The sequence below is a fragment of the Motacilla alba genome, chromosome 20, assembly GCF_015832195.1.
Source record: "Motacilla alba alba isolate MOTALB_02 chromosome 20, Motacilla_alba_V1.0_pri, whole genome shotgun sequence".
Taxonomy (NCBI): domain Eukaryota; kingdom Metazoa; phylum Chordata; class Aves; order Passeriformes; family Motacillidae; genus Motacilla; species Motacilla alba.
In genome coordinates, this window is record NC_052035.1 from 10,022,933 (window position 1) to 10,046,966 (window position 24,034).

At 45.3% G+C, this 24,034-nt stretch overlaps 2 protein-coding genes across 2 annotated transcripts in view; one reads left to right on the top strand and one right to left on the bottom strand.

Moving 5' to 3' along the window:
* Nucleotides 1-7,007: 7,007 nt before the first annotated feature.
* TCFL5 (transcription factor like 5) lies at nt 7,008-12,496 on the top strand. Its single transcript, XM_038158719.1, has 6 exons — nt 7,008-7,741; nt 8,456-8,642; nt 9,199-9,358; nt 10,074-10,314; nt 10,731-10,872; nt 11,522-12,496. Exons 1-6 carry the CDS (start codon nt 7,008-7,010, stop codon nt 11,633-11,635), a joined length of 1,578 nt encoding a protein of 525 aa, XP_038014647.1. The 3' UTR covers nt 11,636-12,496.
* Nucleotides 12,497-12,623: 127 nt separating this feature from the next.
* The window catches only part of COL9A3 (collagen type IX alpha 3 chain), a 35,023-nt gene continuing 23,612 nt past the window's right edge, over nt 12,624-24,034 (bottom strand). Inside the window, exons 24-33 of the mRNA XM_038158718.1 lie at nt 22,518-22,571; nt 21,053-21,124; nt 18,082-18,117; nt 16,734-16,778; nt 16,476-16,508; nt 15,949-16,095; nt 15,533-15,587; nt 14,665-14,847; nt 14,348-14,425; nt 12,624-13,642 (exon numbers count right to left, since the gene is read on the bottom strand). Of these exons, the coding sequence (XP_038014646.1) occupies nt 13,467-13,642; nt 14,348-14,425; nt 14,665-14,847; nt 15,533-15,587; nt 15,949-16,095; nt 16,476-16,508; nt 16,734-16,778; nt 18,082-18,117; nt 21,053-21,124; nt 22,518-22,571 (879 nt within the window). The 3' untranslated portion in view covers nt 12,624-13,466. The remainder of the gene's footprint in view (nt 13,643-14,347; nt 14,426-14,664; nt 14,848-15,532; nt 15,588-15,948; nt 16,096-16,475; nt 16,509-16,733; nt 16,779-18,081; nt 18,118-21,052; nt 21,125-22,517; nt 22,572-24,034) is intronic.

The following is a 24,034-nucleotide window of genomic DNA, read 5'->3' on the forward strand; positions in this document are numbered from 1 at the left end:
CTTGGCACACAGGCAGCTTAGCTGCAGTACAGATCAGAACTGATGGAGGCTTTCAAAGAGCAGCAGTGGGGCAGGCAGCATGTGCCAGACACTAGTGTTCAATAAAGTTTAATTTGGTCTTGAAAGTGGAAGGAGATGGGGCAGGTAACAGTGAAAACTAACGCTGAAACCAATATAAGAGCAGCTCAACACGTGTGAATTAGGGCTAGCACTGAGTTATCTGTGAAGGAAGTTACAAAAAGCCCTGCAGAAGCAGGTGTGAGGAGAGAGCAGTGGAACAGGCTGGGAGCTGCAGCGGTCCCGGAGCTCCTCATCTGCACAGCCGCGGGCAGCGGTGCTCGGTGCCACCAGAGGGGGCTTCGGGGCACCCAGCGGCGCTGAGCAGTGCCCGAGGCTCAGATGTCAGGCGGCCCCAGCACGGGACTGGGGCACAGCTGGCTCAGAACTGGTAAGTAGCTTCCCGTTGTGGAGTGCTTAAGGACTGACAGCTAAAGCACCTGCTCACCCGTGTCTTTTACTCCGTTTTTTCAGTTCTGAAAGGTTTCACCTCGGAAGAACTCGTGGATTGAAGTTCGGTAGTGGCCACTGCTTGGGGCAGGGGGGTTGGTTAAATTCTGCTCTGTTCAGGTTATTCCTGTCACAAGTCACACAGGGGGGGGTCATCACGCTGCTGTGTCAGATGACTCCTCTTGGGACCTGGGCTGACTGGCAGTGGGAAACTGCTGAACCACACCAGTTCGGAGGTTGGGAAATCCTGCCTGTCCTCTCCAACAACTATCCAGAGGGGAAATGTGGTAGTTAAATTCTCAGCTACTGGCAAAGGGGTGAGGTGTTTCCCTCGCAGGCCAGCAGCCTGTGCTGCCCTGTGTGCCAGTGGCTGCCTTCACCTTGCCCCGCTCGGAGCGGAGAAGCTGCAGCGCTGCGACAACGGCGCAGGGACGGCCACCGCAGCCACCCGCGGCTGAGCCCGAGGAGCTGTGGGACTTGGAGGCCGAGGTTACTGCCTGAGTCTGGAGTGACACCCAGAACGCTGGCAGGGCAGGTCCTGCGTGGGTGACTGGCTGCACTGGGCTGTGCACACCTGTGTTCCTGTCAGCTGGTGTAAGAGCAGTGCTGGTGCCTCTAGAGATCCGCTCTTGTCCCAGGATGAAATTGCTCAGTCTGCTCAGCCTTTACGCTGGCTGTGTAAATACTTTCTAACAGGTATTAATGGGTTTATTACAACTGCACTGCTGCAGCACTGCGGATTTTCTTCCCTCCAAAGGCATAAACATCTACTTTATTAAGTAGTAAATATGATCCAGTTCTGAACAAGTGGATCACAAGTGGCTGTTCTCTGCTTAGGTTGCATTATTAATTTTGTGGAATTTTACAGATTTATTGTTAAAGAAAAATGTTAATTACCAGCTTCCTTACTGTTGGTGCCACAGAAGTTCATATACTGTGCATAAGACTGAAGTTAGTTGCGGAGTTTTGGTTTTTTCCCTAGAACACTCTATTGTAGTGAGAGGGAAGTCTGAAAAGGAGCACTAAAACCCAGAGGGGCTTGGGCTGCCTCTGTACTGGGCAGTGCCCTCTCAAGTGCTGCGTTCCTGATGTCCTTCTCCCACTGCAGAAAGTTCTGTGCAAGCTGGACGTGACACAGCCATCGACTCCTCTCACACTGCCTGGAGGACTTTCATCCTGGGGAAAGAAAATAGATTAATGTAGATGGAAGAGAACACAGGAGAAACATGATGTTAGACACCAGAGACAGTAGTGCTGGTGTATGAACAGCCTTATGCCAAAATCTTAATTCTGTAGAGCAAATTACAGCACTCTGCATGGCTGCAAAATGTATTGCACAGAAGTGTTTTAATGTCTCAGATTCCCAATATGATGAAATGATGGGGCCTCCAGGACAGTTTGAAGGACCAGATTCCCCCCAGTTTATGGGAAACAGAGGACCTTCGCCTTTTCCTTTTGGAGGTCAAAGACGACCCCTGCCAGGTCAGTTTAAAGGACAGAGAGGAGGCCCTCAGTTTGGAGGGCCAAGAGGTCCAGCCCCAGGTCATTTTGGGGGACCAAGAGGACCTCATCCAAATCAGTTTGAAGGGCAGAGAGGTCCAGCTCCAAATCATATGCCTGGCCCAAGGGGACTTTTGCCACAGCCATATGAAGAACGGAGAGGGAGCCCACCACCCAGATTTTCCAACCAGAGAGGTCCAGGACCACATCAGTTTGGAGGACCAAGAGGAGGCACACCTCCAATGTTTCCAGAAGAAGATGAACCTCATTCTAGATTTCATTACCAGGGTCAGTCACCACAAGGTATGAAACCACCCCCAAGACCACTCCTGGACCTTCCAAGTCATCCACCAACTCACAGAAAGGAGATGTGAGAGGAAGGTGGACCATCTGCATCTCTTTCCAATATGTCTGGACAAGGACCTGAGTCAGAAGGACAGTGGCCCACATCTGACTTCCGAGAAGGCAAAAATCCTGACTATAGAGGCCAGACATTTGAAGGGAGGCAGAGAGAGAGATATGAGGGAGGAAATAAAGATAAGGGTTTGGATCAGCCAGAGCTTCAACAAGCAGATAATCGCCAAGGTAGAGGCTTTGAGGAAAGACGAAGGGATCGAGAACACGGCAGACCTTGGGAAAGAGACCGTGGCAGAAACTGGAGCAGAGACAGGGACTGGGAGAGACACAGAGAGAAGGAATGGGATAAAAATAGAGATAGGAGCCAAAACAAAGATAGAGACAAGGATTCAGAGCGGGGTAAGGACTGGGAAAGAAGCAGAGACCGAGATAGGACAAGAAACAGAGAGAGGGACTCTTACAGAAGACGTGATAGAGAGCGATCAAGAAGCAGAGACGGGGATCGCGACAGAGACAAAGACAGGGACCGGGATCGGAGCCGGGAAAAGGAAAGGGATCGAGACAGAGATAGAGATCGCGACAGGGAAAGAGGGAAAGATCGCAAAGATAGGAGTAAGAGTAAGGAAACTGGTAAAGAGACTAAGCCAGAAACACCGAAGGAAACTCAGAAACCAGTGGAAACTGAAGCTTCATCTTCCAGCAATCAGTTCTAGAACTGTGATTGATACTTCCCACAAATAATACACTTTGGCAACACAGCAAGGACTGCACATCTGTAAATACTGTACATATCCTCACCTTTTAAAAACTTCTGTTGTAAAACTAGCCTTACCCGATGTACTGACAAATAAGCAATTTTTGAACAACTGTGAATGAAAATAATCAGATAGATGAAAAGCAAGAACATACTGGACTTTCACTTGCTGCATTTTGTGCATAATGTTTTTCTTATGAAGATTCACAACGTTACCTGTACTGAAATTTTGTTTTTTTTCTACTTGCATCTTTATCTTAAAGTTTCCATTTACAGTACAGAAATGGAAAAAGTCTAAGAAGAGCATATTGCTTTTTAAGATTATAAAGTTATGTTTTCCAGTAACTTGAATTGTAATTTTATAGGAGAATTTAATCCAGACCTGAGGAGCCATACCTTTGCATCTCATTTACGTGATATTTTGGTGTCAAAATTGTTCCTACAGCACACACTAAAAATGTTGGTGTCCTGTCATGTTTCTTTTACAATGGAAGGGTCATGTGTTTAGGAAAAAGCTGCAAAAGAACAGTGTTGTTAATAATTACTTGTGACTGATGGAGGATTTGAAAATGGAATGTTATAAGCTTAAAGTGCACTATCTTCCTTTTATATACATGTATTTTGGGTCTGGAATCCATCTGTTAAGTGTACAGCAAAGAAACAAGTCATACTTAGTTATTTTTCTTGAGGTTTTAAATATCCCATGTTTACAAACCTGTCATTAAAGAAATTACAAGAGCAGCACCTTTATAACCAGCAAAACTTACAAAAGCATCAGACATTTATTTTGAAAAGTGGTAAACCAAAGGAAGAGAGAGCATTTGGTTAAATAGGCCACTAAATCTGTTACTTCAATTGGACTGATTTAGTGGAGCATTTTTTGGTTTTGTTTAGGTTTTGCAGAATTTTTCCACAGATTTAAGAAATGTCCCAATTTGATTGAACTTTTCATTATAGAAGTGCTCTTTCATTCTAAAAGGGCTCTTGAAAAATAAATGATCCTGCTCTTTTGTTAGGCCCTACTTAGGCTGGCAGTGTATATAAAACTCTCCACTGAAAAAGACACGCTGCATTGAAGTTTAAATTATGGTGGTACATCATGTTGTGATTGAAGAGGGACATTTTTCATGGTGAAATACATCACATTGCTACTTCCCATGTAGTCCTCAAGCACGTAATTCTAAAGCTGAAATCAAACCCCACTCGTTTATTTGAATGTGTAAATTGACTGCTGGGTAAATATTTTGGTATTTTGCTAAGATTGATTTGGAAATGTAAAATTAGATTCCTGTAAACATTTTGCATTTTGAGGACTATATTACAGGTAGCATGTGTGTCACCACAGTCACATTGGTGCATCCTTGAGGTCCTTGTACATCCAGGATTTGCTGGCTGAAATGATCATCTGTGTCCTGAACCTGAGGGAAAACGGTAACATGCAAAGAAATTGTATTAAATGCAAACATCAACTACGGTGTAAGATTTTTTTTTTCTTAATGAGATGTTTCTAATTTAAAGACATACATAAAAGTATGCAAGACGTGTGTTTGTTTAGGTTTACTTGATAGAAAATTCTGTAAATTGTATTTTATATGGCAAAATATATCACTGTACATTTAAATACGGGACTTCACAGGTTTTTGTTACTGTAAGTAGAATAAACACCTACAGAGAGCTGTTGTCCATTTCATAAATGTGTCTGTGTATATTATTTTCTACACTTTGCTATTTCTCAGCAAACCACAAAGAGACTGATGACACAGGGGTTTTGTTTCCTCATAGTTTAATGACAGACGTTTTGCAGGATGTCACAGCCAGCCAATGTTTGATTGCAAAACAATCTAAAAAATAGCAAAAATCTGTGCTAATGATTCTTTTCTCAGTTCTAAGGCATCCCCTAATTTATTTTGAAGTTTTTTTTTTCTTTTTTTTTTTTTACATTTGAATCAGAATGCTTAGAATTTGAAGATTTTTACATCAGAAAATCTAAAGAAAAGAAAATGTATTAATTCAGGTCACACCATTTATGATTTTCTTGGCTTTACATTTTTATGAAATAGATGTGTGGCTTTTCATCTTTTAGGAAATTCTCCTTTAGTAGTTTGGGGGATCTGCTTATGCTTTAGGATCGGTAAAATCCATCCTCACAGAGATCAAGTGGAAAAAGATCAACAGCATAGCCTCCAGTGACTTTGTTAAACCACAGCTTTATGCAGTTAACAATCAGCTGGAGTGGGATTTTGCAGCAGGGTTCCTGTATCCTCCACAGCAGCGGTAAAAGCCAGGCTGAAATGAACATAACAATTTAACTCAATTTACAGAGACTAAAAATGGTACTGAATGATTGTCCTGCATTGCAAGAAAGAGAAAAACAGTTCTCTGGCTTTGTCCAAACTTTTGATTAACATGAAAGAACTCACTATTTTGAGCTTTTGTCTATCTTTGTACTAAGCTAACATTACAAAGAGTATTTTGATAAACCTTTTTTTTTGCAAAAACCCCTGCAAAGTCTGGAACAATATAAGCAGAAATACTATTATTTCTATAAAAGGCTGTACTCCAAGTGTGAGCATTGTAAAGGGGAGTGTGGAAGAAGATTAGAGAAGTAGGAAAGTGTGTGTTGAGTTCTGTGTGCAAAAAACTGCTTTTAAAGTTCCTGGGTTTGCGTCTAGAGGGAAGTCACGAGTGAGACGGTCGGAGTGCGGCTGCATTTCATGGAAATGTCGGTGCACACTGCCTTGGGACCTTTTTTCCTCTCAGTTTTCCCATCCGCACCCCGGGGCGGGATGGGCCGGGGGCCCCTCGCTGCCCTGCTCGGGCTCTCGCCGCGGGGCTCGGGGCTGAGGCGGCCCCAGGGCCCCTTGTGGGGAACGACAAGCGATTCCCGTTAACCCAGCTGCTTTTTCCTGTTAACCCAGCTGGTTTTTTCCCGTTAACCCAGCTGGTTTTTTCCCGTTAACCCAGCTGGTTCTGTTGCTTTTCCTTCTTGCACCAGTCTGCCTCCGCCGTGCCGCCGGTGCTGCTGGTGCAGGTGGGGCAGTTCCCTCAGCGCAGCCGAGCCGTTGCTCTCTGGGAGCTTTCCGTTAGCGACACAGCCAAGTTACGGACTTTAGCCATAGGCTAAGCAACCAGTAGGTTTAATTATTTAAAATTTAGCATAACAGCGTGTACCCAGCCGAGCACCGCAAATCAGCCAAAGCGGTAAACCGTGTGTCCAGCGCCTGAAAAAGTCTGTAAACACACATTACAGCCGCACGTTCTCTTCCGTTCTCTCCTCACAACACCGCCACCCCCAACGAGCGCCGCTCCGGGTCAGTTTCAGCCCTGAGGGGCGGGCGGGGGCGGGGCGGGGCGGGGCGCGCGGCCCCGCGCGCGGGCGGCGGTTACGCGCAGCCGTTGGCGGCGGCGCGCGGCGCGCTCGGGCAGCGCTCGGCCGGGCTGAGGGCCCGCGCGTCCCCTCCCGCCCCCGCCCCGCCCGGCCCGGCCCGCCCCGGCTCCCCACGGCTGCCCCCGGCCGCGGGGGCCCCGCTCCCGCCCGCCCGGGCTGCCCCACCGCCGTCCGGGCGCTGTCTCAGGGGGTGCCAGGCCGCAGAGTGCCCGCAGCCTCCCCGCCGAGGCCGGGGCGGGGACAGGTGAAGGCCGTTTGTCGTGAGCAGCTGTGCTGGAGGGGGAGGGAGGGTCTCAGCCGGGGGGGGAGACATGGTCAGGGTGTCAGGTACCCCGCCAGCGGCAGCTTGGTCCCCGCTCTGTTACCTCGCCAATCAGTGTTAAGTGCAATTTTTTTTCTGCCTTTGGGTTTTTTTTTTAATGGATAGTACTGACAATTGTTGAAGGTTTTATGGTTTTCTGTTGAAAGGGACATTGGTAACTGATTAGGTTTGCTGTAGCCATGTCAGGATCAGCCCCCGAGGAGCCTCAGACCATTCCTCAGAGCCCAGCTAGTGTTGCTGACCCCGCTCCCGTTGCTGTCGGACCTGGAGGCTCAAGTGACAGTTCCTTTGGTGAGCAAAACCTTGGCTTCGCCACCCCCGAGGCCAGCCTGGTGGAGATGATGGACATTGAGTACACCCAGCTGCAGCACATACTTTGCTCGCACACGGAGGCGCAGAGTAGCGAAGGTGAAGTGGAAGCCAGGCTCAGCGCTTTCTCCTCGCCTGGCCCCTCTGCAGACCCCCCTCTGCAGCAGCCCTCCCCCAGCACCAGTCAGGACGGGGGCTCATCCAACAGCTCTGGGAACCAGTCGGTCTGCCCAGTGACCTGTCAGTCAGGGTTGCCTTGTGACAGCTACTGGCCGAGTTCTAACCCGCACCTGGGCTATGCTGACTTGCAGGAGCTCAGGATGATGTTACTTAGCGAGTCCAACCTCCCCGTGAACCAGAGAGAGAAAGCGCCCAGCAGTAGTAGCTCTGTAGAAGTCTCGGGATGCAGTGTAGCAAAAGCTAAACAGGGTGAAAATTTCTTGGGGGAGAATAAGGAAAACATATTTGTTGAAAATTCGGCACTGGCACCAGAGGTTAGATCTAAACCTGCAGTCAGAGCTCGGTTGGAAGACAGATTCAACAGCAGCCCGACAGAAAACCCCAGATGTCAAGAACCCCAAGAATCTGGAGTAACTCTTAACAAGTGTGTTGCAATTACTTTTAGTTTATGTTGTTAAACTATGTATCATGTAGTTCAAAAGTGATTTGCTAAGTGAAACCTATGAATAGTGCTTGTTTTAATATATGAGAAGGATGGGTTGGGCTTTGTTAAACTGTGCCATCAAACGTGGCTGCGACTCCACTGAGCTCAGCTTAGGCCCCTCTGTTTATTGCATGAATGGTACAGCATGGGGTTCCAAAAGGAATTACTTTATGGCTTTATTCTTGATAACATGTACTGTAAATAAAGGTGAGAAAACATTACCTAGTTTAAATATGCAGCTTGCTAAAAGCAAAGTACATTTTTGATAATAATAATAAAAATAATAATAATGATGATGATGACAGATTCAGGTTATAATGTGGAGGCCTGACTATGGGGAAAACTGGAGCAAAAACACTGTTTTGCAACCTAACCCTGTACCTATTTTAATGTGCTGACAAAACGTTTTATTGAGGCGTGAAGCACCTTGTTATTGCACAGAATAAAAAACCTCCTTGGCTGATTTTTCTTTTCTTTTATTTGGCCCCTGAAGTGGGCGACACAGCAATAGCAGTGATTTCTGTTTACAGTAAATGAAAGTGGTTTCTTGGTGATAGTTTCTAGAATATTTGCAGCTGTACTTTATTTTTTCTGCGCTCATTTCCAAGCAGTCAGCCTGGTATGTTTTCTGTGTTTGTTTGTTTTTGTCTGAAGTTTAGTGACATTGATCCGCCAGCCCTCAGAAGTGGTGGGTGTTCCTCTTCACCAGCAAGGGAACAGGTGTGCTGCACTAGGGAAAAATAAGGCTGCACCTGCCACACATTCCTTACCATTCACTTACCCGTTCTTTACCATGAATGCATGTTCTGCTGCTGGAAGTGCTAACCCTTCCCAAGCACAGGTAACTCTCCTCTGCCAAGTTCCAATGCTGACAGTAATAACTTCCTGGGTGTAGTAGAGTTCTGAAGGTTTGTGGTAGAGTGTGGCTGGGTTTGAATAGGGATGATCAGAATGATCTGTAATGCAATTTATTTATTAATCTTTAAGACAATCAAGTAACTTTTGTGCCATTTTTAATTACATGTGTCCCAGTAATGAGCAGTAGGCCACCAGATTTCCTTTTTCTGGAGTTTATCAGTTTATCATCTGTTTCATCTGTGCAAGACAAGAAAAAGACCATTTTCTGATTTTCTGTAGTTCCTTTTTTTAAATTCATTTTGGTGATAAAGATATTTTGCTCTCCACAACTTGCAGTAACCTCTGAAGCAAAAGTGATAGCATGGCACTGAGCAATGTCAGAGGTATCCCCAAAATTCATCACTCTGTCAAAACAACATGGTTGTGTGGATTTATTCAGCCTAAAGAAGTAATTTAAGAAGCTAACAGAAAGATATCGAAATAATCTATTTTGTTTTAATGTATATAGTCCTGTAAGTATTTCCTTTTTGTTTTCACAGACCTGTGGAACATCTTGCACTATTTTGGAAGCTGCCAAACATCAAGACCTTGGGATACCCAAAACATTCCCTTTTCTTTATCAGGAAGTTGAATCCACGAAACAGACAGTAGGTGCTATAAATAAAGCTTTGCCTGAGGAAGTTTGGATTAAAGTTGGAGGTAAACCATTTATCTTCTTTTCCCTTAGTTTTCTCTCGGTCTTCAGATGTAATTTTTTTTTCTGAATTCTTTTTTGGAATTAATATGATTTTAGTGAATGTGGGAGGTGAGGTTTTATGGTGAAGATGCTCTATAGGCAACGTGGGGCTAGATTTCTCCAAGGAGGTTCAACACCTTTAAGTTTTGCTGTACTTTCAAAATTGTTTAGCACTTCTGGCTTGAAATGAGGAGACTTGAGGTTACAAAGTACCTTTGAAAATCTGGGCCTTGGGTCAGCAGCTGGTTTCTTGAGAATCATAAAATCTTTAAGGTTGGAAAAGACCTCCAAGGTCATTGAGTCCAGCCTTTGGGCAAACATCACCAAGCCCTGTGGCAGAGGGGTACATTCTTTGACCCCAAAGCTGATCCAGCAGACCCAGTCAGTATCAAACTGAAGAACATTTTAGGGGCTACCTCAAGTGCTCACCAAGGGCAGGCACAGTCTCAGTGGGCTCTCTGAGAAAATAGAAGCAGTGTGGATTTTGGAATAGCAAGCAGTGCCTTAGGTCCTCTGCAGGACATGTCTTGCTGAAAGAATCAATGTAGGCTGGCAGTAAAGCTTCAAAGATTATTCCACATAAATAAAGCACCAAAAGAACTCTCCATGATGGCTATTTTCAGGTTACTGGGAGAGTAACAAATAGGTCATTCTTTTCATTTTTATTTTTCCAACAAGACACCTTATGCAAGCAAGCCATAAACAGAAGTTGCAGCCGAATAAATCTGTTGGATGCAAACATGGATCGCAAACCTCTCGGTGAGATTCGGAACGCCCGGGACAACAACCAGAGCACTGCAGCTGCCCAGGGCCCCTGGCAGTCAGCACAGCCCAGCTCCAGTGTGCAGGTGCAAAGTGGTTCCCAGGATGGAAGCGCCCAGAGAAGGGAAAGGCACAACCGCCTGGAGAGAGACAGGAGGTAATTTTGGGAGCTGGGGCCATGAAATACCTCTTGAAGCCTAAAATACAGTAAATGAGTAAAGTAAAATTTACTGAGTAAATGTAAGCTTGACATGTTTTGTGTTAGCTCCGAGAAAAAGAGGTGCAGGAGGTGAGGGTTTGGTGTTTGTTAGAGGGAAAAAAAAAATCCCTGTTTCATTGTGGTTGTCTTTGTGTTTTCACTCTGTAAACAAACAAAAAGATTTCAAAACATTTCACCCATTCTTTAAAGATAAGGTGACTTGTGTGTAACAAAACTAACACACTAAGCTTGTAGCAAACACAAAGCAGTGCCCAAAGTCCGTGGCTGGTTGCACATGTGAGTAGTCTTCCTGTTCTCTGTATTTTTGCCTTCCCTCTGGCCCGTGGTGGATGACCTTGGGTGTTTGCCTGCAGGCGCAGGATCCGGGTTTGTTGTGATGAGCTCAATCTCCTCGTTCCCTTCTGCACAATTGACACTGACAAGGCAACAACTTTGCAGTGGACGACTGCATTCCTCAAGTACATTCAGGAAAGGCACGGCGACTCCCTGAAGCAGGTTTGAAATCTCATTTCATTTTTGGTCTTGATAAAAATGGGAAATGTTTTAAAGCTGTCATAACCTATAACTGAGATGCAAAGCTGCTGCTTGATGCTATTTGTGAAGGACCCACCGTATCCTTGAGCCTTCCTTTAAATTTTAATTTTTTATTTCTTTCAACTGAGTTCACTAGTGAGAAATTACAGGCAGTGTTTTCAAGTTGGATTTTAAAATTAATTTTTTTTAGTTACACAATTCCTGAGCATGATCCTGTTTGGACACCAAAATGAAATTAGGGTTGTCTTAAATCATTCCTCCCCTTCTTAATTTTCTCTATTTTCTACCCATTTCACAGGCTTCTAGTTAGTTCAGGGAGGGGGATCACAGCTACATGCCCACACTGCATTGAGTGGGTGAGCAGAGTTAAAGGGTTACATGCCTTAAAAGCAGCTCCTGTTCTCCTCAGCAGTAGCTGCAGCTCCAGAGTAATTCTGGCTCTGCTAAGAATTTTAGGAGGGTGTGTGTTGGAAAACCTGCTGGTCTAGATATGGATATGGCCCCTCCTCCTTCCTGTTGAAGGCACGAATGAAACAAAAGCATCCATCTCAAGTAAATATCTACATTAAATACAACATTTTTATTTTGTATTTTGATTTTTTTTTTTTAGGAATTTGAGACTGTGTTCTGTGGTAAAACAGGCAGGAGACTAAAAATTGGAAGACCAGACTCGTGTGTAATGTGTCCAGCACAGGAAAACCGCACAGCCATGGAGACCAAATAGCCTGACCTGCCCACCCTGAATTGTGTGACAGTAGTCCAAACTGTGTTTTATTCTTTCCATTTACATGCTGAATAGGAATTTGAAAGTGTAACTTGTAAATATGTATAAATAGAAATTTAAAAGAAACGTTCTCTATTGCAAATGGAAATGGAAGTTAACTACCAGCAATGGGAATCTGCCCTGTTCAAGGGGCTTTGGGACCAGAAGCTACAAGAAAATGTCATAACTAATTATTTTAACCCTTTAGTTATACAAAATTTCCTTGTCATCCTGCTTTGGGGTCTCATTTAATTTTTTGCTTCTATTTTATTTTTTAAAGATGATGCAGTACAGATTGGAAGAGTTGTGGAACATCCATCTTCCTGTTATTTTAATGGCTAGATGCAAACTCATTCTTCCAGTGTATAAAGAAACTGAAGTTACCATATTATAATGCCCATTTTTTCCATTTAAAATGTAAATATTGTATTGGTTATTTGGACAAATGCATAGTTTCTAAACTGTGTGTATTATGAATTTTGCATTTGCATACATATTTAACATAATTAGCTCCAAAGAGTAGTGCAATGGTGTTGGCATTTTTAAATTCAGTCCTATTTTTAATGTCTGCCACACAACTGTCCAATAGGTTCTTGTGTTGTTACTTTAGACCAAAAGTGGAATATTTTAAACAGTAGATATTTAAATGCACAAACTATTTTTATATTTAAAGAGAAATATGATGCTTCGTTCATAGGCTTTGGCATATAGGACAGAAATAGAACTGTGTGTGAGCTGAGAGTGGCTTTATTAATTTTTTTTAATAGATGATGCTAGCAAGTTTTAAAGTATAAAAAGTTCTACCAAAATTAATACTGGTTTAAATCACGGATAAGAACAATTTTGCAGCAATTTATGTCCAAACAATACTAGTAAAACCTAGTTCTGGAAAATGGAGTTTAGCCAAGTTAATTTGATTTGTATAATGACACTTACAACATCACAAAGAAAAGGTTAAAAAAAATCTCCTTTTATTTTTACAACAGTTCATACAGGTGGTTTTGGCTGGACTTTGAAAGAGCATCCTTTCTTAGGTGGGGTTCCATCACAATTACTGTGCAAATAGCTGAAGTAGAGGTCATGAAAATGCTGTTACTTCATTGCCTTCGTTATCATATGGAAATATGCAAAAATTCTTCCCTGGAAAGTAAAATATTTACATGACTCCTTTTGCAGAATTTGCTTGCAAGAGGATTACTGTTTACTAGTCTTGGCAAATATTTGAGGTGCAATCTGAACATTTCTAGCTGACAGCACAGACTTAAGCAATGGTCATTCCTTAGGCCAGAAGGTTCAGATGTTAAAATACAGCATATTGAAATGCCTGATTTCCACTGATGGAAGAGGCAGCTCAGTGCCTGAGCGTCTTAACAACGTGTCTGAGAGCACAAACCTGCAGGACTGAAGTCAGTGGGAGCAGCACCAAGGAATTCAATGGAAAAGGCTCAAACTTGCTTAGCAAAAAGTCGTGATCTTTAGTACAGGGGGGGTGATGGTAAAAAGGAGCAATGCTTCCTCTTGCAGGTCTCTCGAGCAAAGGGAAGAAGGAAAGGTGAGGTTGTTTAGCAGTAAAAATTCTGGGAAATAATTGGGGGGAGGAAAAGATAGTCATAAAGCATCTTTTAATTAAAGTTTTCATCGGATGCTTTCTTTTTCATAGAACTGTGTCAAAGTCTCCACTTAATAGAATAGAAGGAGCATCTGTCCTTTTAGCACTAGAAGGATTCTGTTTTCTTACAATGCACTGTTTATTTAAATATTCAGTCACTTCTTCACTTCTTGTACTGTTGGTTTATGATTTTTTGGAAGTTGATGCTGCAACAGCTCCCATGCAAGCCGACGTGTCACATATTCCTGGAGTTCCCTGAGCCCCAACAGTCCCAGGAGTCCCAGGATCCCCTGGCAGCCCGGGTTCACCCTGAGCACCATCACGGCCGTTTTTAGTAATTCCAGGCACACCAGGTGGTCCTAAACAAGAGAGGGGAAAGATACATGAAATATTTCCATCTTTTCTTTTTTAATATCTGTATATATGTGTTGATTTTAGAGATCTTAATGTGCTTTGAGTGTCTGTACATCACACTTGTTATGGCCTGTTAAGTACAAGGTGTTTTCAATAAATTTACCCTGAATCTGGAGTATGTGCTTTGGATTTTTTTTATCCCTAATTTGGTCAAGGGATGTTTTGGCTGTGTGAGCTCACAGTTTTTTAACATGGAATAATTATTTTATGGAAGATTCTGAGACAACGGGGTATCAATATTATGAAATTTGATGGTATAAATTCTGTGGAAGAATTTAAGTTAACATGGTTGAAAATATTCTGGCTTTATGAAATTCTGTGAATGGAGAGCCTACTTTTGGTGCCTGCAGTTTATTCATTGTGCAGGTGTAATCCCAATTAGAAAAGCTGCTTTAACAGGTGAGCAAAATAAAGAATATTCTTTCAAGTTTCCAATACATATTAATTAATTTGCATAAATTAATATTGACTATTTTAATAAAGGAATCATCAGGAAGCAGGCACCATCCTTTCCCTTAATCTGGAGAGCCTCAGAGTTGCCACACGTTCAAATTAGTGATGATAATCTATGGCCATCAGCATGCAGAGCTGTCCCTCCTCAGCATGCTTCACTTCAGCCATGGAGCATTCAGTTCTTTCCCCACACTTACCCTGCAGTCCTTGGTCACCATCAGGCCCATCGATGCCTTGGCCAACAGGTCCTTTGTCTCCCTTTTCACCAGGGTCACCTTCAACCACAAACACAATTCCCAGAGTGAGCTGTGCTCTGCAGCTGCAGCCACCAACACCGGGGAGAGAGCACGAGGAGCTCCAAACGCCCTGCACGCTGCAGGGATTTTGCTTTCATGGCACCCCTCGGCATGCAGAGCTCCACCAAGGCCTGATCTCCTCTCCCCGGGGCTGAACTCAGTACAAGTTTATTCCAGTGGGCATAAAAGAGAAGCAAATTGTTTCAGTCTTCACTTGCCTCTGGGTCCAGGATCACCAAGCTCTCCTGTTGGCCCTCTGTACCCAGGGGGCCCACGAGGACCAGGATGCCCAACACTTCCCGTGCTTCCAGGAGGGCCTGGGGGCCCAGCTGGGCCCGGCCGTCCCGTCATTCCAGGAGCCAAGGGCTTCCTCAGGTTAGCAGCCAACAGTGCAATTTGCTCTGAAAAACACAATGGAACACTGCAGCTCCAGCATTTGCACTCTGTCTTTAGGCAGAACTTCCTGCCACTGCTCCTGGCAGGAGGGAACAGTGAACCTGTCCTTTCTGCTCACCTGTAGCTTTTCGGGGTTTTTACATCTGCACAGATGGAGATATTAATCATAAATCTGCAGGGTTGATTATTCCTGTTTCTAAAACCACTTTAAAGCATGGCAAGTATTCTAAGAAATGACAATTAAATAATTTCCTGAAACAAACTTTAACCTCATCCCAAACAGGGGATGTGACCTCCAAATGCAAAAGAGTCATTTAGAATAAAGAAGGACGCTCCCTGAGGACCTGCTTCAAGGAAACGAGGTGCACTGAGGAGAGGTGGAGTTCTCAGTGACACAGGTTGGGGCAGGAGGTCTCACACAACACTTGTGCCAAAGCTGCTTTCAGTGCATTTTGACCATTGCCATGATGACTCATTTAAAAAATACTAATTTCAGAACACCAAAAGACATCTCCAACAAAGTGACCTCCTGAATACAACAAGGTGACCTCCTGAATAATTTCCTTACACTAAAGGTCACTGTATTTTTTTTCACATGAAGACAGGAAATTAGCAAATCTCAGAAGCCATTTCATGTTCGGGATCTACTCATCTGGTAATTAAAGTCAGTTTTCTCTCAGCAATACTCACCATTTATCATTTCCCCACAGAGTTCTCGGATATGTTGTTCACTGGCCTCTTTGCCCTGCAGTTAACAGAAGAATTTGTCTTTGTAGCAACCTCCTTATCAACAACCAGCCCTGGCAGAAGCTGCAGGACACAAAACACCTTTCCAGGAGATTGAGAAGGACCACAAGGTCCTGCATGAAGAGCAGGGGGTTCTTTCCCCTCTTCAAAAGGTGACAGCTTCCCTTCAGAATTCTGCTGTACAAATGGCAGCAATTAACTGTAATGTTAGGCCAGATATTCAATCTGGGGTTTATTTGGCCTCCTTTTTGCCTGCTGAAATGCAGGACCTTATTTTTTGGATAGCATCCAGAAGCCCACAATCCACTTTTTCACTTCACAGGCTCCCTGACTGTGCTGCAGAAGCAGCAGATACTCACAGGAGGTCCAGGTTTTCCTGTGATGCCAGGGACACCCCTCTCCCCCTGGTGACCCATGGGTCCTGGATGTCCTGGGATCCCTGGTGCTCCAGCTGTCCCGTTAGGTCCTTGGACACCTTTTGGACCAAGTTCTCCTCTTTTTCCTGGCTGCAGTGAAGAATAAAAAAGGCCAAAACAACTTAAAAATGGCAGTCATGGTCCATTCTTTTCTCCTGGGGGTTAGTTAAGACTTTCTTGAGGTTTCCTGAATGGATCTATGGGATCAGATACATTTCTTACATCCTAGGGGTGTTTCTGCAGATATTGGTCATGATAAGAGGAGTCCTTGCTGCAGCAAAATTATCAAACAGATTTCAATATTTTGAATGCCACAAATCACCATTTTCCTCACAGATTTTATGGCATGATTGTGAGGAAAGCCTGCTTCTAGGCAATGACACCAGAGCAGAGTTTATTCTATAGAGGTGCAATGGCCACACTTACTCCTAAATCCTCCAGGGCGTGAGCCCCCAGTGTCTGACACTTACCTCTCCTTTTTGGCCAGGGGGTCCAAACGGTCCCTGTCAGAAAGAAAAGGGAAATAAGAAAGTGATTCATTCAGAAAGTGCCCATCTGAAGCCCAGTCTCCCAAGCTGCTGTGATGTGTGCAAGGCTTGGGTTGCCCTCTTTTCACAGCAGGGTTGGGGATCCCAGGTGATTAATTCTGACTGACCACAGTGATCCATGGCTTTCTGCACCCATCTGTTATTTGAGGAGTCAACTCTTCTGAATTTAAGGACACTTACCAGCTCTCCTTTGTCACCTGGGAGGCCATCTGCTCCAGCAATGCCCTGAGAGAGAGACCAGAGTTAACACTGCACCTACTGCTGACAGAAAGGACCTGCATCTATCCCCTGAGGCCTGGATAACCTGGGGGAGGAGCTGGGGGCTCCCAGCAGCCACAGCTGCTCCAGCAAGGAGAAGTTCTCTCTTCCCAAAGCTGGACTCCACAGTAGCTCTTCCCCTGCTGATGAGGGCACATATGGCACAGGGCAGCTGGCACGAGGACTGGGTGCCCTTTGCAACAAGCTGGGACCTGGATGAAAGGCTGGATTCGTACGGATGAGAACCATGAAGGACATCCACAGGCTGGCGCTGGCATTCCTCAAGCAGGGAACCTAAATTTCAGCTCCCCCTGCTCTGTCTCACAGAAAACAGGGTTTGCAGCCACAGGGAATTGTTGTGTCCTGTTCTCATGGCCTCCTGAGCAGGGTCCCAGCTTCATCCCACCCCCAAACTGCATGATCTCTTGGTGAGGAGCATCCCTGGGGACATCACTGCCACAGGACAAGTGGCTAAAGCTCTGGTGACATGCACTGTACAGCCCTTTGCTGCTCACCTCCAGCCTGAGCAATCTGAGCCTGCCTGGGGTGACACAAATAAATCCCTGCAATCCCTGCCCTGCCCAAGGCAGAGCTGGCTCAGCACAGAGCTCTGCTATTAGAGCAGATAATGAACATTGTTATGGTGACTCCACAGCTTTCCAGGGGAAGTTTTCCAAGACAAACAGAGATCAGGTTGGTCTTTCCCCTTAGCAAGAAAACAGAGACCACACTGGTGCTGGTAAAGCAGACCAGCAAGGCTTGCTAGGAGAGCTTCACTTTCTGCAAGAACACAGCCATGCATTAATAAAAGCCATATATTTGATGAAAACGGCTCAAAAAAGCTCATTGTTGAGATTAAACCAAGCATGGAAGTTGAGCAGCAAAAAGTAGAAGATTAAACTTGTTCATTAGTGTGCCAGGCTTCGAGGTTAGGGCGACACATCCTTCATCAGGCACATGAGGCTGAGGAAAAGCTGCACTTCTAAACTTAACTCAGGAGGAATTTGATGTGAGGAGCTCCTGCACAGATCCTTGTGGCTACAAAACACCCAGTGAGGGCCTGGTGTTTGTACCACAGCATTTTCACGAGTCTCCACTAGAACAGGCAACATCTGTGCCAACGCAGGGAAAACGGGACCAAAGAGGGCTTTGGTTTCTGCTGCAGGATATTTTCATTTGTGGAAGAAAAAGCCATTTGTGCTGTCAAAGGCTGCCCCTGAAATTTGGTTTAAATGCAGCTGCTAACAACAGCATGAAAGTCACCTCTTACCTGGTTCCCCTTGGGGCCAGGAACACCGAGAGGACCCTGAAAACAAGCAAGAGAAAGAAGCAAATGAGCTCAAACTGTTGCTTTCCTATGAATTCCTGGTGTGGTCAGACACACTCAGCAAGGGCTCAGAGTCTCCCAGCTGCCAAGTAAGAGGGTACAAATCTCATTCACACTTCCTAGAAATAAGAAGGGATTTAAGCACCCCTGCTAGCTCTTTGACACTCTCCACAGTCCCTGGTTTGTGTTGTGGGGGAATTTCTCAGCCTGTGATGTGAGGAGGAGCTTGGATTTACTCATGGTATAAAACAGACAAGAATATTTTCATACCACAAGGCAAAAAGCCAAGATGCGTTTTCAAGGCCTTATTAGACTGTCAGTTTTCCTAGGATTTAAAATTAGGTGCTCCTGATTTAAAGATTAATGGAACAACATGGCCACAGGAATAAAATACATTTAGATGATGGACTGATAATCACCTCAGGAATGACCCAGGCAATTTGGAAAATCCTTCCATCTTTATCTTCCTGCCATTCACAGAGAGACATTTTCAGCCCTATTTGTGACTTTTCTGCTCCAGAGAGCAGAGCCAACAAGGAGTTCAGGAGAACCCCAGATTTTTTTTTTCTCTACTGCAAAATCTACATGTTGAAATTCAGCCATTTTACCCTTCAAGCAGGATTTTTACAGCACACTCATCAATCTGGCATCTGCAAACTGATCTTTTTTTATTAACTAGATCTAGAGATGGCTCAGCAGAACAGGATCTTCAAGGAGAGCAAACACACAAAACAAGGGCATTTTTATGTTGCCAATTCAAGCACTAAGTTAAAAAGAAGGGGGATTTCCATTAATGAAAAGTAACTCAGAAAACACACAATGGAATATAGAAATGCAAGAGTGGCTAAAACTTTATAACACCCATTTTATGTTTGCTGATGGCAAAAGCTATATATTCCTTGCTGAACATTTTTGTCTGCATTTTATACCTCTGACTTCACAGAGTCTCAAGGCTCCATGACAGTTTATGGCAATAAAACACAGTTCAGTCACCACAGACCAAGCCCTGCAAGGAACATGCCCTTGAAGACAAGCCTAGCCCAGAGGATTTTCATGCAAAACTCTAATTCCCTGCAGGAACAAGGAGCTCAGGACTGCCAGCCCCATGTCTTCACACATTTCCTCTGATCACTTACACAAAACTCATGGCTTTGGCCAAGCCTTTAGTGCTCCAGTAGGGAGCCCAGAGAGGCAATGCCCCAGGTGGCTGCTGGCATCCAGAATCCTCAGGAATTGGAGCATAATAAAAATCCTTAGGAAAAATACTTGTCTGTTGCTGCCTCAGTCAGCAACAACAGCCAAGCCCATCCCCTCCCCATACCCCAGCCCAGCAGGATGGCTGATGTATTTTATCTCAACACTATTTGATATCTTGCACTCAAATGCACTAAGCCACTCGTGTTTCTCATGCCAGCAGACACATTCACTGAAATGCTGGTTTATATCCCTGACCAGTCAGTCCAAGGGCTGTGAAAAAGCCTGTCAGTTAGCTCAGGCAGGAGGGGATTTTTCTTTTTCCACAGAAAAGTCTCAACTGATTCCAGGAGAGTTTGAGGAGTTGGCTGCAGCTGGGACAGGGCAATTGCACCAATGCTGTGTGTGCAGCTCTCCTCTTTATCCACGGCAGGAGCAGCACCACAGCAAGGCCAGGGCAGATCTCTGGGTGCTTTGTGTATCCCCAGCAGCACAGGCTGTTTGTTCAGGCTGTAGAAAGACAGCCTGAGGGTTTGGAAGAACCCAGCACCACCAGCATGGTCACCACTAAACCTTCAAGGGCCACATCCGCACCTTGTTTGAACACCTCCAGGGATGGGGACTCCACCACTTCCGTGGGCAGCCTGCTCCAATGCTTTACAACCCTTTCTGTGAAAAAAAAATTCCTAATACCTAATCTAAACCTTCCCTGGTGCAGCTTGAGGCCGTTTCCTCTCATTCTGAGCAACCAACAATCACATCTTAGAGTAACTGCACTGAACTGCAGAGGCAGAAATAGAACCTAGATTATTTTTTATTGCTTTAAGCACAACGTTTTCCCTCCCTCTGCTTGGAGCAGCTCCCTGGGTGCTTCGTGCAGGGGCCTCTTCCCCTCTGAATGTACATTTTTCACCACAGCAAAGCCCTGAATGCAGCCAAGAGCCCCAGAGCTCCACAATAACACTCCTGTTTCACACTTCCAGCCCACAGTCACTCCAAAAGGCTTTTTTAAACCTGCCTGGAGCCAGCACAGAAGAGCCATTGTGGAACCCCTGTGGTGCTGCTGCAGTTGCTTACACAGAAAGCAACTTAAAGCTTTTTTTAAAAAAAAACTTTCACCTTAAAGCTGGGGAGGAAGGAGCTGGTGAACACATGGCTCCTGTTCTCCTGCAAGGTCCCAGCAAATGCTGTTCACTTTGCCCTGATGGCTTCTTTCAAATGAGAATGAACTCATTTCAATAAAAAGCCACATTTATTGTGAGGTGGGATGCCCAGGTGTTTTGCTGTTCAGAAGGAAAAGTCACTGATAAAACTGTAATTAAAAAAAAACAAAAACAAACAAAAACCCAGAGAGTCTAATCAAGCATCTCAGTAACAAAAACTCATTAATCAGCTCTCTTGTGCTCCTGGGGAGATAGGCTTTGGTGGAACCAGTGTAAGGAACAGGGGAAAATCCCAAACACTGTATTCTGGCTAGGATAGGGCCTGGAAGTTGCTTTTAAACAATCCACCCTGTCTGAAAATAGTGGGAGTTCCTGGAGTGGAGCAGAAACCAGGAACAGAGGGGACAGGATGCCCGAGCCCTGCTCCCTGCCCCGAGGTCTGACTGGGGCAGCCTCAGGGACTCCCAACACACATCACCTGCACCAGGTTTTGGGTGCCCATTGCCCTCTAAATCCCCATCCCAAACAGGAATGAGTCCCAGGAGCCTGGTCCTTACCCTGTCTCCAGTCTCTCCACGGATCCCAGTCGGGCCAGGAAGGCCAGGCTCACCACTGGCACCTTTGGGCCCCTGTTGGGAAAAAAACAAAAACCAAGCTACAGCTCACAGTGCCAGAACCCCTGGGAGTTCACCAGTCTCCACATCATGTTCAGAAAGGTTCTTTCTGGATGTCTGTCTCCCTTTTCCCCCACTTGTGTTGGTTGGTAGAGCTCATTCCAGCTTCTTTCCTGGTCCAAGGTCAGGCACGTGCCAAGGTGCTCCAACCTTTGCCCTGGGTCTTTCATTAATAAACCTCTTAAGATTAATAAACCTTCAACATCTCTGATCCCACCAAGTGATGCTCCCTCAGCCAGTGCCAGTGGGGAGTGGAGTCTGGAGGTCCCACACCCTTGGAGAAGGGAGGAAGAAATGTTGGAGACCCCAGTGCAGCAAAAAGGAGGAGGAATTCCCTGAAGAAATACAGGCAGAGAGTGGAGCAGATCAAGGAGAAACTGAGGTGTCTTTACAAAGATCAAACCCAAAAAAGTCATAAAAACTTCAAAATTCAGCTTGTTCCACCACCTGCCACAGGATGGGACATCTTCCACCAGGCCAGGCTGGTCAGGGCCCCATCCCAGCTGGCCTTGGACACCTCCATGGATGGAGCAGCCTCATCTTTGCTGGGCACCCTGTGCCAGGGAACAGGCTCAAAACTCAACCCCTCCTCTGCAAACAAGCACTAAATATAAATTGCTCCTGCAGGCAGCTTATCTGGCCTTCTGCTCTTTCTACCATCCCATGGTAATGAAGGTTCTGATTCTGGCAAATGGAAAGAGATTTCCTCCCTTCCCTCATTGCCATCATCCAAGTGTCTGGTCAGAGCCTTGCAGAGAGCACTGGCCTGCCAAAACACCATAACAGCCCTCTGTCCCCCTGACCTGCCATAACACCACAGTGACCCCTCTGTCACACTGACCTGCCAAAACACCACAGTGACCCCTCTGTCACCCTGACCTGCCAAAACACCATAACAACCCTCTGTCACCCTGACCTGCCAAAACACCACAGTGACCCCTCTGTCACACTGACCTGCCAAAACACCATAATGACCCCTCTGTCACCCTGACCTGCCAAAAAAACATAACAACCCCTCTGTCACAGTGACCTGCCAAAACACCATAACAGCCCTCTGTCCCACTGACCTGCCAAAATACCTCAGTGACCCCTCTGTCACAGTGACCCCTCTGTCACAGTGACCCCTCTGTCATCCTGACCTGCCAAAACACCATAACAGCCCCTCTGTCACCCTGACCTGCCAAAAAACCATAACAACCCCTCTGTCACATTGACCTGCCAAAACACCTCAGTGACCCCTCTGTCACAGTGACCTGCCAAAACACCATAACAGCCCCTCTGTCATCCTGACCTGTCAAAGCACCATAACAACCCCTCTGTCCCACAGTGACCCCTCTGTCCCACTCCCCTGGAAGCCTCGGACACCACGGGCTCCTATGGGGCCCTGGGGGCCCAGGGGTCCCTGCAAAGAGAGAGATCAGCTTTGGTGAGGAGAACATCTGGGGCCAGGGGAGGCAGCTGTGTCTCTGAAGGGGCAGAGTGAGCAGGTCTGGGCTGCAGCCCCTTGGCACTGCTGCTGGACACTGCAGAGCTGGGGTTTGGGGCTCGCTGGGCGTTGCTAATTGCACTGCTGTTAACAGGAAGGCTAATTTGGATCATCAGTGCTTAACAACATACCGGGCTCACGGGTGGTAGAGGTCAGGGACAGCAAAAAGTGGCAGCATGACAGAGCATAGACACCATCCATTAGAGGGATCTGCTATGCCAATATTCTGCTTTTAATTGATTGCAAGGAACCACTGCAAAACACGTGCTGCAGGCCCTTGGAAATGAAAACTGGCAATTGCATCCATTTGCTTGGACATCCTTGGCTCCAGCAAGGTACAAAAAGCCAGCAGTTGATCTGTCAGGGCAGAGGCTTTCAAGAGGCTCACCAGACTGGACGTGAACATTACCATTAGGAGTCTCTATTGCTTTCTCCTGAGAAAAAAATCACATATCCAATAAAGATCTTGGATGAAAAAAAAAACAAAAAAAAAACCTAAGTAATTTAGGCATTTAAATCTCATTTTGTGAACTGTCTTCTTGAAATAGATGCCTTCAGCAAGCTTCTGTCACCAGGCAGGGCTGCAGCTTTGGCTCCTTTCACTGCCATCCCTGCTGGGTGGAGCATTCAGGGACACAAATAAACTTCAAACTGGCCACTGACATAAAGCAGCATCAGCCTCAAAAAGATGAACAACTGCTCAGGTATTTTTGTGGTTACTGGTTTTCACTTTGTTTTCTGCTCGTTATTCAGTAAGGAACTTTGAAAGTTATAAATACAAAGCTTTAGGGAAGCTGAGTTAAATTGCATCAAAAGTGACTCTGCTGAGCTGCTGGGGGGAGCTGGAGGGACCTGACAGGTTCTGAGAAACTCTTGGTACTCAGAGCTAAAAAACCCAAATTATTTTGAGCCAAACAGCCTTAACACTGGAAAAGCCCTGCACCTCTCTTGGAGCAGCCCAGTCTTAACTAATAAATTCTGATTCTAATACAACAAATCAGAAATGAGAAGCCCAGGTTAGACATGTCCATGGGTTCAGCTGCAACTGCACCCCTGTCAAAACTCTGCACCAACACAATTAGCTCAACTGCTTTTGCTTTTTGGCTGTAATAATGTGGTACCTTTTGTGAGGCCAGCCACTCCGATGAAAAATTGCAGACATAAAAGCAAACATTATTAATACAGTTTATTTCTAAAGCTGATTTCCCTCTCCTTGGAAGTTAAAGCAGAAGCTGCTCACAAACAATAAATCATGCAGTTCAATTTCTTCCAAGTGGCGCGTACCAGAAATCATATTAGACTTGCTGTAGGCTCCTGGATTTCAAAATGAGATTAAGATGGGAAAAAAAAAAAAGAAAAAAGAAAAAGGAAAAAAAAAA